The 12,395-nt window shown below is 60.7% G+C and overlaps 1 protein-coding gene across 4 annotated transcripts in view; it reads left to right on the plus strand.

The window, feature by feature from the left end:
- The window catches only part of PLA2G6 (phospholipase A2 group VI), a 40,086-nt gene extending 27,703 nt beyond the window's left edge, over nucleotides 1-12,383 (plus strand). For 3 of the 4 annotated variants that reach the window (XM_059681569.1, XM_059681570.1, XM_059681568.1), the window contains 10 exons: nucleotides 1,853-1,961; nucleotides 3,247-3,399; nucleotides 5,070-5,148; nucleotides 6,687-6,850; nucleotides 8,097-8,247; nucleotides 9,594-9,730; nucleotides 10,164-10,318; nucleotides 11,011-11,178; nucleotides 11,636-11,709; nucleotides 11,856-12,383. In XM_059681569.1, the coding sequence (XP_059537552.1) occupies nucleotides 1,853-1,961; nucleotides 3,247-3,399; nucleotides 5,070-5,148; nucleotides 6,687-6,850; nucleotides 8,097-8,247; nucleotides 9,594-9,730; nucleotides 10,164-10,318; nucleotides 11,011-11,178; nucleotides 11,636-11,709; nucleotides 11,856-12,000 (1,335 nt within the window). In that variant the 3' untranslated portion in view covers nucleotides 12,001-12,383. The remainder of the gene's footprint in view (nucleotides 1-1,852; nucleotides 1,962-3,246; nucleotides 3,400-5,069; nucleotides 5,149-6,686; nucleotides 6,851-8,096; nucleotides 8,248-9,593; nucleotides 9,731-10,163; nucleotides 10,319-11,010; nucleotides 11,179-11,635; nucleotides 11,710-11,855) is intronic. The other variant, XM_059681571.1, reaches the window with a different exon arrangement.
- Nucleotides 12,384-12,395: the final 12 nt, after the last annotated feature.

The raw sequence follows: 12,395 nt of genomic DNA on the forward strand, positions 1-12,395 counted from the left end.
CCAAACCAGCTAGGACCCAAAGATGTTTTTATATGAATTTTATCTGTCTATGGTTACCATCTTAGAAATTAAAAGTGAGAAATTTTCAAAATACTCATTAATTCATTCAAAAATAACCATCATTTACCATCACATACTAGCATAAATGATACTTTTATGGGGGAAAAAAACCCCCACAAAATATAGTTGACTGAGAGGAGATGGCATCGTTTTACATTTTTTGAGTCTTTTTGCTGCCTGGCTTCAGAGAAGGCGCGATTCTCGTATCCTCCGCTACATCTGTCTTGTGGCGGGATGCTGGGGACACGTTGAAGACTATGAGGAGAGCTGGCCTCACAGAGACGTGTGGCAGGAAGGACATGTAGCTACCCTCACAGAGAACTGTGGCTGCCCCGGATGTGGCACCACAGGGCAGCTTCCGACAGGCTGGCTGCGGCGGGCCCTCCGCAGCCGCCTCCACGCACTGTCGCACACCAGGCCGCTAACGAGCTCATTCTCACGGGGAGCGCATGGCCGGGAAGAGCCTCGATGACACTTGGTATGATGCCACTGCCTGGCTTAGTGCCAAGGCACCCGCACTTCACCCGCCCTGGCTTTACACCATCGCTGCAGAGGCAAACGTCCTGGTATTTTTATGAAAACAGTCTTAACCTCCACCTCCCAAGCCTCTAAAAGGGCCTCCCGCATGCACGGGCCACAGGCCTCACTCTGAGCACTGCAGTCCGGGGCAGCACCATCTTCACGGTCTGGGGCCCGTTCATGGACCACTTTACAGTGATGGACTTACCACGTCTCTGAGTTGGCTTGCTTTTAGAATCACTGCAAGCTGTTTGGAAGGAAATGTCTCACTGCCAGAAGTGGTTAAGCCAGTGCCACAAGTAAAAGGCAACCAAAAGAGAACTCCGTAACTCGTGTGTAAAGCACACACATTTACCTGGGCCCCCCCAAATCCTCATGGAACGTGAGCAGCTGTTGGGACATCTGCATTCTAGACACACCTCTTCGCTCTCTAGACAAGGAAATCAGGCTCCGAGAAGAGGGAGGTGATAAGACGAGCGCTCTGGCCTGGCAGCCAGTCTTCGGCTGGCGCTGGGAAACCAAGCCATGCCCCACCCGCCCAGCCTCCAGATGGTCACTGCACAGTGCTGTGAGGCTGCCATCAGGGAGGACACATGCTTGGTACCCCTCAGGACTGGCATTCTGGCCCGGACCACCAAGACAGCCTTCCCTTTCCTTGCTCACCCTCTCCTGCTATCCTGAAAGCGATGAGTAGCTAACCCTCAGTGTCCCCGCGGCTCCTGAGTCGGGGGCCATAGATGCATTGCTTCCTGTGAGAGGGAGCTGCTGGGCTGGAGGCCAGTGAGGCTGCCTGGGTTTGGAAGCCCTCACCTGGAGGTGCTAAGCCTGCTTGTCAGGGCACCAGCTTTCAGATCGTAGACTTTGGAATTCCAGGCCGAGGGGCAGGAGATCAAAGGTCCCAGTGTTGCCCTAGCTGGTTGGCTCAGTGGTTAGAGTGTCAACCTGAAGACCAGAGCGTCACAGGTATGATTCCTGGTCAAGGGTACATACCTCGGTTGCAGGCTTGATTCCTGGTCCAAGTCAGGGCATGTGTGGGAGACAACCTGTTGATGTGTCTCTCTCAAATCTATCTATATATTTTTTCTCTCTCTCTCTAAAAATCAATGGAAAAATATCCTTGGGTGAGGATTTAAAAAAAAAGGGTCCCGTGTCTCCCTGTGCCGAGGAGAGGCGCCCGAATTGATGGGTAGCGTGGGAGAGACGGGGCTCCTTTTTCTTTGTGTTTCCTTGCGCTGTTGGCTGTTTCCTCCAACCCCCGTTCCATGCCCAACAGAGAGGCAACGTGGAGATGATCAAGGCCCTCATTGTGTTTGGGGCAGAGGTGGACACCCCAAATGACTGTGGGGAGACTCCTACCCACATAGCCTCCAAGATCAGCAAAGGTATGTGCTCATCACCCGGTCCGGCTTTGGGGGTGGGGTGGGGTGCGGGACTGGGGAGGAGGGAAGCCCAGCTTGGGCCCAGCATCCTGCTTGTACCCACCCCATTGCTCCCTGCGCAGGGTTCCTAGGAGGACGTGGGAGGCAGATACGGAAGCTTCCGTTTCCCAAGAACTGGGGCCCTGACCAGTAGACCGAGCCCACAGGGGGCTTGCCAAGCCAGTGTCCCCCCCTGTGCAGCCCCATTCCCCCTCAGGGTGCCAGGGTTCAGGGGGTGGGACAGGCAGCGGCAGTCCTCTTCCTCATTCTTGAAGAATTCTCTGATGGAACCACTACACGTGTGCATGCGTGTCCTGTGCTCAGGCACCCTGCACGCATTACACTACACAAGTGTGTGCATGTGTGTCCCGTGCTCAGGCTCCCTGCACCCATTACACTACACAAGTGTGTGCATGTGTGCCCGTGCTCAGGCTCCCTGCACCCATTACACTACACAAGTGTGTGCATGTGTGCCCGTGCTCAGGCTCCCTGCACCCATTACACTACACAAGTGTGTGCATGTGTGTCCCGTGCTCAGGCTCCCTGCACGCATTACACTACACAAGTGTGTGCATGCGTGTCCCGTGCTCAGGCACCCTGCACGCATTACACTACACAAGTGTGTGCTCAGGCACGCTGCATGCACTGCATGCTCACTTGGTGAGCCTTGGCTTCAGGGCTGGAAAAGCAGGTGCTCCTCACCAGCAGCCTGGAGCCCCCTCTGGAGGTTTCCGGGAGCTGTGGAGGTTGCCGTGGGTGTGTACCCGCCAGTGTGTGTGCATGGTGTACGCGTGTGGGCACGCTGCCTCTGGTGGCATCCCTTCCAGTCATCCCATGCGTTAGATGGGCGTAGATGCTCGCTGGCTGGCTGGCCAGTCCCTTTCGAGCTCTGAAGGACTGTCCTCTCAGCAGCTTTGAGAATTGCTGACTATGGAGGTGGGAGTTCCTCTTTCTTGACTAGAGTCGGAGGGGAAGGGGGAGTCCCCCAAATACTCAGGCGGGGCCACACCGACCTGCTCCTTCCATTTTCCACGGTCCACCCCGCACCTTCCCGGCCCCCGGAAGGAAGCTGCTTGGGATGTAACAGACTAGAGTCCGCATGCCCTGTCGGGGTGGGGTGGGCTCCCCCATGTACCCAGGCCTGGTAGACGGGAGAGGGAGGGGCTGTGTGTGGAAAGGAGGGGCTCCCCCCTGCATGATGACATCATTTCTGATCCTGTGCGGTTCCCCCTCCCCACACTGTCCCCAGCTGGCACCAGGAAGGCAGTCTTAACTCTGCTGAGAATCATAGGGGCCAACCACCACTTCTCAGGGGCCCCCACAGAGCTGGGCTCCTCCGCAGCGCAGCATTCCTTCTGCCCGGAAAGATCTCAGCCCCCACCGATCAGCTTAAACAGCCTAGGTAGGCCCCCTCCCCCCGCACTATGCTCCCTCCTCTCCAGCTGGTTCCCAGGCTCTCAGCTCAGAGTTCCTGAGAGAAGTCCCCAGCGTAGAAGCCATTGAGATGAGCGGGGAAGGGGGGGGGGGCGTTGATTACCCTCTGCGGGCAGCCAGCAGCCCACAGAGCCCAGAGGCCACGGGTCCCTGGCTAACGTCCCACAGTCCATTTTTCCTGCAAGGATGCCCCGGACACGGGTCTCAGGTCTGGGCATGCCTGGCACCCATGAGGTGGGTGCTTTCCTGGCCTCTGTGTCCCCTGGGAGCTCAGGGTGGAGTGAGGAGTTCCGTTTGGGGTCCAGAGCCCCTGACCCTCGGGCTTCAACGAGGAATGTTTCTGCTGCGCAGGGAGTCACTGTGGGGCCTGAGGCCTGTGTGCCCCCCGCTGGCCCTTTCAGTGACCTGCAGGCTTTGATCATGAAGAGCACCCAGCATCTGCCCCAGGCCTCCCGGGTGCCTGTAGAGATGCCCCCAGGAGACTCTGGGTCTCCTGAGCGTAGCCCCCCAAGGCCCTAGATTGTTTGGGAAGGGGGTCCCCTGAACAGGGCCATCAGAAACCCATCCTTGGCAAGCTGGCCTTCTTTGAGGGGGCGAGGGAAGCAGACCAAGAGAGCCCAGCCAAGCCTGGAGCTCAGTCAGTCCTCTGGCTCCACTCTCCCCCAAACCCCCGACCCCCCGCCATCCAAAACCTGCCCCCACCTCCATCTCTCAATTCACAGGCAGGCAGTCACCCAAGCCAGGCTGGATGGTGGGCCTGGGCGCGGCTGCAGATGGGTAATGCCCTGGCCCAGAGGGGCCGAGCGCCATGCCCCGAGTTAGCTGTAGCCGCGTTCCCTCTTTTTCTCAGCTGCATGCCCACACGTGCACCCTGCTGCCCTCCCTGCCTGGCCCTCTCTCCACTGCCCTCCTGGCCAGTCTCCCGCTCATCTTGCCCACTCTGGCCGCCTGCCCTGCTGAAGGGGGCCCGCCGCCTGCTGGCTGCTTCCTGCTTTGCTGCTTCTAGACTCCATGCTCAGTGGCGTGGGGGGGCCCGGTGACCTGACACTGCTGGGCCAGGCGCCTGGGGCCCAGCTGCTTTTCAGGAGGGCAGCTCGGGCACGGGGTGGGCACGGGGGACACAAGGACTGAGTGGACGGGTGTATCCAAGCCGAGAGGCCGCTGAGGAAGTTTTCAGGGGGTCAGTCTGGAGAGTGGTTCGGGTGTCTCCCAGGGAACGTCCTGACTCAGCCCTTTGAGCTCAGTGACCGCGGACGAGTCGCGTAGCCTCTGAGCCTCGTCTGCGAGTTGGGATCGCAGTTCTGGTGAGGGTGGGTGTCAGCAGCACCAGCCAGGTGTGTGAGGAACACGCTGTGGACTGCGAAGCACAGGATACATCAGGGCGCCTGTGCTTCCCAGCCCTGAGGGGACGACATTGAGCCACATCCGGGCACTGGCCCGGCAGGTTGGGGGCTCCCAGGGGCCTGCGGGCTTTGGCTGAGCTGTTTCCTGGGACAAAGAGCCCTTCCCGGGGCAGCAGGCAGATGCTCCTGCTAGGGATGGTGGGGTGAGGGTACAGCTTTGCTCCTGGACCCATTGGGGCAGGGGGGGTGGCTGGCACCTGCCCGGCCTCTGCCCACCCAGCCCTCCACCCTGCAGAGCTGCAGGACCTGGTGCACATCTCCCGGGCCCGGAAGCCCACCTTCATCCTGAGCTCCATGCGGGACGAGAAGCGGACGTGAGTGAGGAGGGAAAGGGGGGGCACATGTGTGCGGCCTCTGCTGGGGTCCACCGAGGGCTTGGGGCTTGTGTCTCGTCCGCCCGCGGTCCTGTGAGGCGGCTCGGTCCTCTGTGGTTCACAGCGAGGAGACTGAGTGTTTAGAGAGCCTGGGTCTGCTCCTTCGCCAGTGGCCATGCAGGCTCTGGGCCACACGATGGAGCGGCTGCAGTCCCGTCCCTTCCCCGAGACCTGTCACGGGTTGTGGGGGCAGGTGCAGGTCCTCTCTGCAGAGACCAGGGCCTGCTTCCCTCAGATTCCACCCCACTCCTTACCCTGCCTCTGAGCACCTGCTGTGCACCCAGGCCCGTTGCAGAAGGCGGACCTGGGTGATGGGCACAAAGAGAAGAAGCCCTGCCATGTCCTGGATGACAGTCCCTAGGGCCCAGAATCCATGCCCACCGGCACATCAGGTCACCAGGATGACGTGGTTCCCAACGGCTGCCCTCTCCACCCTCCCTTAGTAATAGACTGGTTTATTCTCTACTAGAGGCCCAGTGCACGAAATTCGTGCACTGGGGGAGGGGGTCCCTCAGCCTGGCCTGCGTGCTCTCACAGTCCGGGAGCCCTGTGATCGATCGCCCCGCAGAGGGAGGCCCCACCCACCTGCCGTAGCACACTGGCCAGGTAGCCTGGGCCTCCCTCTGCGGGGCAGTCGATCGTGGGGCTCTGTAATGGATTACCCCAAAGAGGTAGGCCCCACCTATCTGGCCAGGGCTCTGCAATGGATCACCCCAAAGAGGCAGCCCTGCCCACCCAGCCGGGGCTCCGTGATGGAACGCCCCTGCAGAGGGAGGCCCAGGCTACCTGCCGCAGCCTGCTGGTCAGTGGCCTGGGCCTCCCTCTGCAGGGCGATCATGGGGAAAAGGCTGGGCCCCCCGACCAATCACATCGCACCCCCCTTGGCTGGCCTGGCACCAGTGGGTGTCATAGCGTGGTAGTCCGGATGGTCGTTCTGCTGTTCGGCCATTCAGTCGATTTGCACATTACGCTTTTATTACCATAGATTACTATCAGTGTTCCTGTTCTAGCAGCCTCCTAGGGACCAGCATCCTTCTTGGGACCAGCAGCCTCCTAGGGCAGTGATGGCGAACCTATGACATGACACACGTGTCAGAGGTGACACGTGAACTCATTTTTCTGGTTGATTTTTCTTTGTTAAATGGCATTTAAATATATAAAGTAAATATCAAAAATAGAAGTCTTAGTTTTACTATGGTTGCAGATATCAAAAAATTTCTATATGTGACACAGCACCAGAGTTAAGTTAGGGTTTTTCAAAATGCTGACACGCCGAGCTCAAAAGGTTCGCCATCACTGGGCTAGAGCCATACTTCTTTTTTGACCCCTCCTCTCCCCCACAAAGCTTCAGTAGCCCCGAGCTTGGTCTCACGTGCCCATCCTGTGGCCATCGGTGCCCTGGCTCCAGGCTTGCTTGCGGGACGTAAAGTGCTGGGCGGTGACGAGCCCTCTTCTCTCCCCTGCTGTCCCCTCCGCAGCCACGACAACCTGCTCTGCCTGGACGGAGGGGGCGTGAAAGGCCTGGTCATCATCCAGCTCCTCATCGCCATCGAGAAGGCCTCGGGCGTCGCCACCAAGGACCTCTTCGACTGGGTGGCTGGGACCAGCACTGGCGGCATCCTGGCCCTGGCCATTCTGCACAGTGAGACGCTCCCTGCAGGGCAAGGGCCGGGCGGGCTGGGGTCTGGACCTGCAAACTGGTTGGCCTCGGCTTGACTGGTATCTCCTTCATGGAGTGTCTGGGCCATGGGGTCCTGCCTGCCTGTGGGGAGCCTCCCAGAGCAGCGTCACCCCCCTCCAGGCAGGCAGTGCCCTCGGCCTCCCTGGCTGTGACCCCTGCCTGGTCCAGTCGGAGTCCATACTCTCCAGATCTGAAGACACCAGGAGAGGACCCTTCTGCACCTGGCATCAGGGCCAGGCCGGTGCCAGGTGCTAGGGACACGGGCCCGAGTCAGACACATGCACCACCCAGGGAGCCCCGGTCTGATGGGTGTTCACCGGGGGAGGAGGCCACGGCCCAGCTGCCACAGTGTGAAGGCCCTGGACCAGGAGGTGGCCGGGAGCAGCAGCGTCCCTGAGCTCTGGGAGAGGAGGGTCATCAGCTGGCACATTGCCAGGTTTGGCATCCCAGCAGTTTACTGCCTGGTGCTTCACATCGTATTTATGACGGTCACCATAGCCTGTGAGGGCACAGCTGGGGAAGCTGAGGACAGAGAGGGTCAGGCCGGGTCTCCATCTGTGTGCCCCGCCGCTGTCTCCTGGCTCCAGGGCCACGTCCCTCTCTGCTCTTCAGTCCCTGCTTCCACCCGAGAGAAGCCATCTCAGGGCTGCCTCCACGGGGACATGGGGGTGGGGGGAGAGCCTAGCCTCTCCCCCAGGCAGGTCTCTCCCTCCTTCAGAGGACACGGGCCCCCGTCCGGGGTCTTCAGACTCCTGGGGGCTGCGGAAGGGATCTGGGAGTCGCCCAGTTAGACCTGTCACGGGCAGAACCCCCTCCACAGCTCCCGCTTGCTCACCCCGGCCGGTGAGGCACGTGGACACCTCACTTCACCTCCTGTGAGGTGCAGCCCTTTGACCCTGTCATTGGAGCCTCTGAGGACAGGGCTGGTTCTTATTTCCTGTGACGCACAGAGTAGATCCAGATTTAAAAGCTCATACACGTCTGGGGCCCTTCAGGGAAAATAATGCAAAATTGTGAATAGGAAGTCAAGTGCAGAGCCTTGGGCTGCTGAAGGGGACATCTGCCTGGGAGGGGAGGTGCCGAGGAGGCCGGAGCCCAGCGTGGTCGGTGCCTGGGCAGAGCTGCCCTCACCTGCCGCTGCTGCGCCGGCTTCCCCAGCCGGCCTGTGCTCAGGCGCGCCTCCCCGCTCCGACCCGTCGGTTCCTAGGCAAGTCCATGGTCTACATGCGTGGCGTGTACTTCCGCATGAAGGACGAGGTATTCCGGGGCTCGCGGCCCTACGAGTCGGGGCCCCTGGAGGAGTTCCTGAAGCGGGAGTTTGGCGAGCACACCAAGATGACAGACATCAAGAAGCCCAAGTGAGCCTGCGCAGGGGCCTGGGCTGTGGCCGGCTATGCCTGCAGGGATGGGGGAAGGGGCAGGTTTATTTCTGGTTTACCTTTCCCAAGGGTATAGCCCTTTGGGGTCCCACCCTAATATGGGGAGGGTCTCTCCTTAGACCCCTAACCTTTGGGGCCCTGGACTTCGACTCTGTCCCTCTGGCCCCAGGAGGCCATCAACCCTGAAGCTTAAATGGACTGAGTTTGGTTTCTGGCTTCAGGCCGGAGCTGGGTCTGTGCTCACTTACCTCTCTGGGTCCTTGCTTTTCCTCGGGCCTTACCCTGGCATTCCCTTTGTCTTGTCAGGTCTGTGCTTTTAAGTAGATTTTTTAAAAATATATCTTTTCCAGCTTTTATTTTTTTCCAGTGGGAAGATTGTTCAAATTCCCTCTCCACAGAATTCCCAGAAATGGAAAACTCTTGTTTTTTCCTGTGCAGAGTTTTTTGTTCCCTTCCCTTTATATCGAGCTCTACAATATAACAAATTCGTTTCTGTGTTCCTCTGACCCCCTTTAAGCGTAACTCTGAATGGCCCAAACAGCACTTCACTCTCTGCTGTCCTGCTTCGGTGGGCTCGTTTTTCACAGTAACGCATGGCAACGAGACGACAGCCGTGTACGGAAGCCTGCGCTGTGACTAGATTATTCCTTTAGGGAGATTTCCTAACGTGGCTTACAGGCCAGAGAGCCAAGACATTGATGAGTCTCCATACATGTTATTTCCCAGGGGGCTGTGCCGGTCTGCACTCCCCACCGCATTTTAGGATGCCTGGTCTCTCAGACAAGTGGGGATCTTCTTCAATAGACTCTCCTGGCAGATAGAGCATTGAAGGGGGACCACAGGGGACACGGGGAGGTCTCCTGAGCTGCAGCCCCCTGTCCCCAGTGCCACTCGTGGCCCTTCAGAGTTACCCTCCGACCAAGCAAATAGGCACATGGGTTTTTGGGGATTTGTTGTTGATAAATGGGGGCATATCACACACTGTCCTGAGCCTGGTTCTACTTGGCCACAAATCTCGGTGCTCAGTGCCCATCGGCACATAGAGCTGCTTGATCCTTCTGCAGCGGCACAGGCCCCACTGGGTGGGGACCACGGGCAGCAACCCGGCCAGCACGTGGACAGTTCCGTTGTTGCCAGTCTTGTGCTTGAACAAATGCTACTGCCGTTAGCAGTCCCTGCGCCCATCTCCACACGTGCGTGCGGGAGAGAGCGGCTGAGGACGAACTCCCAGGAGTGGGCTGCCAGGCGGGGGTAGGGGGCAGTGAGAGGGTGGGCTGCTAGGGGGCAGTCAGTGACCTCAGCGTCCTGTTCCTGTTTCTCTCCAGGGTGATGCTGACAGGGACGCTGTCGGACCGGCAGCCGGCTGAACTCCACCTCTTCCGCAATTACGAGGCCCCGGAATGTGCACGGGAGCCTCGCTGCAGCCAGAACATTAACCTCAAGCCTCCAACTCAGCCCTCAGGTTAACACCATGTTTGCCGCATCTGTGGGAAGCGACTGACCTGCGGGGCGTGGGGTGCGGGTGGGAGTCGTAGGCTTGTCACTGGCACCCCTAGCCCACCCCCTCCCATCCGCTGCCCTGCGTCTTTATTGGCTGAGGACAGGCAGAGTGGGAGCTGTCAGCCCCGGCAGCTAGAGGAGGCCCTCAGCTGCACCCGCCTTCCACGGGGGAGGAGGGGGACAGACAGCATGCCTTGCTGGGCCTGTTCCTAAAGAGTTCTCAGCCTCTCCCTTCTCCTGCAGCCACACACACACACATGCACACATGTATACACGTGCATACACACATACAGGCACACACACGCATGCACATACACACGCATACTGAGATCTGAAGAGCTCGGAAATTGTACCAGTCCCTTGTCCCACTGGGCCACCCTCCTCCCCACCCGCAGAGCAGCTGGTGTGGCGGGCAGCCCGGAGCAGTGGGGCAGCTCCCACCTACTTCCGGCCGAGTGGGCGCTACCTGGATGGCGGGCTGCTGGCCAACAACCCCACGCTGGACGCCATGACCGAGATCCATGAGTACAACCAGGACATGATCCGCAAGGTGAGAGCCCCTCAGGTCGGACAAGCCCCCCCCCCCGCCCCCCGCCACACCCACCCCGCACCCGCCCCGCTCAGCAGCTCCGGGTTTCCTGTGCGGCCATTGCCCGGTCTCTCAGCAGCAGCCTTGTCTCACATGCACTGCCTGGCCGGTGTGTCTGCCCGCAGCGCTGTGCTGAGGGCGGTTCCGAGCCCGGTGGGGATAAGTGGGCAGTGGCCTCTGGGCTTGGGCCCTGGCTCTGCCCGCCCTCCCCTTCAGCCACTGAGTGCGTGGCTGGTAGCAGGGGCCGGGGGATGGTCAGGAGGCTCCCCCGTGCTCCTCCCTGTCAAGCATTCAGGACAGCGCCTGACCCGAGTGCGCCATGGCCTTGCTGGCTGTGGTCTCACCACTGTGGTCATCACTAAGCTCTCAGGCAACACTGGGTGGCGGGCCAGGGGCTCTGCCTTCAGAGGGTGCGCGCCCTCTAGGGGCCAGGCCTGGCAGGGCAGGCTCCCCGGGGGAGGAGGCTGTGGGATGAGGAAATTCCTGTTGTGGAGTGACTCCGGGCAGCACAGGCGGCAGCCCAGGCCCCGCTCCTCCACGGGCGCCGCCACCTCTTCTCGCCCCCCCCCCCCCGGGGCCCTCCGAGACCTCACTCCCCCGCGACAGTCCGCCCGGGGAAGGTCTCCTCTGACCACCAGTCCTGTCCCCAACAGGGTCAGGGCAGCAAGGTGAAGAAACTCTCCATCGTCGTCTCTCTGGGGACAGGGAAGTCCCCGCAGGTACCCGTGACCTGTGTGGACGTCTTCCGTCCCAGCAACCCCTGGGAACTGGCGAAAACTGTCTTTGGGGCCAAGGAACTGGGCAAAATGGTGGTGGACTGTGTGAGTACGGGCCCCTCCCCAGGCCCCTCTTCCGGCCTCAGCCCAGGACGGTGCCCTCCCTCTTCTGTGTACCCGGGTGTCAGGGGCTCTGTGGGTCCGCGTTAGCCAGCCCAGGGAGGGGACCCTGTGACCACCCGAGCAGGGGCTCCAGCATCTCTTAGCTGTGGGGCCTCCTTCCAGCGGCCGCAGATTCCTGATGGCAAAGGCTGCGGGGGGCGGGGCGTGGAGGCTGCCACTCAGCCCTGTCGCCCCATCACACTCCCTGACCCTCAGTGGTGCCGCTGAGCCACCTGGGAGAACCCCAGGCCTGCCCCTTCGATTGCCCAGCTGGGGCCGTCGCTGTGCCCAGGGAGGGGACTTGCCCAAGTCCCTCTGCGGATGGGTGGCTGAGCCAGACAGGGGTTCCGGGCAGGGGCTGTGGGTGGGCTCGGTGCTCACGGAGGCTGCTTCTCCCCAGTGCACGGATCCGGACGGGCGGGCCGTGGACCGGGCCCGGGCCTGGTGCGAGATGGTCGGCATCCAGTACTTCAGGTGAGGGCCGCCCTCAGCCCCAGCCCCACTCACTCCCTGGCTGGCCAGACAGGGCGGCCTTCCCCACCCAGCCCTTGGCAGGGACATTCCTTTCCCCCACCCAGGCCAAGAGTCCTGGGGTGACCCCTCCTCCTTGACTTGGGCAGATTGAACCCCCAGCTGGGCACAGACATCATGCTGGACGAGGTGAGCGACACGGTGCTGGTCAACGCCCTCTGGGAGACCGAGGTGTACATTCACGAGCACCGGGAGCAGTTCCAGAAGCTCGTCCAGCTGCTGCTGTCCCCCTAGGCCCCGCCCAGCCACCCCTCCACCTCTCACTCAGACACTAAGGGTGCCCTCGTTTGCCCAGCCCTGGGCTCCTCCAGTCCTCTGGGGTGCAGCCGCCCATCTGCCCTCTGCCCTCTGCCCTCTGCCCTGGGGGTGGGGCTGGAGAAGCTACAGAAACTGGCCACCATCCACCCCATCAGCAGGGGGATCCCACACTCGGGAGCAGGGTGCCCCATTCAACTTTGCACCTCAGTACCCACCCCGCCACCTGCACCTCGGCTGCCCCACCTGTGAGCTGCCTCAGCTCCCAACGGCTGCTCCTGGACTTGTGATTCTTCCCTGGACAGTGATTTATGATGGGGCGGGGCGCCCCAGACTGTGAAATAAACGGTTTGATTCCGGTTGCCCTGCGTTGC

The sequence above is a fragment of the Myotis daubentonii genome, chromosome 2 (assembly GCF_963259705.1).
Source record: "Myotis daubentonii chromosome 2, mMyoDau2.1, whole genome shotgun sequence".
Taxonomy (NCBI): Eukaryota; Metazoa; Chordata; class Mammalia; order Chiroptera; family Vespertilionidae; genus Myotis; species Myotis daubentonii.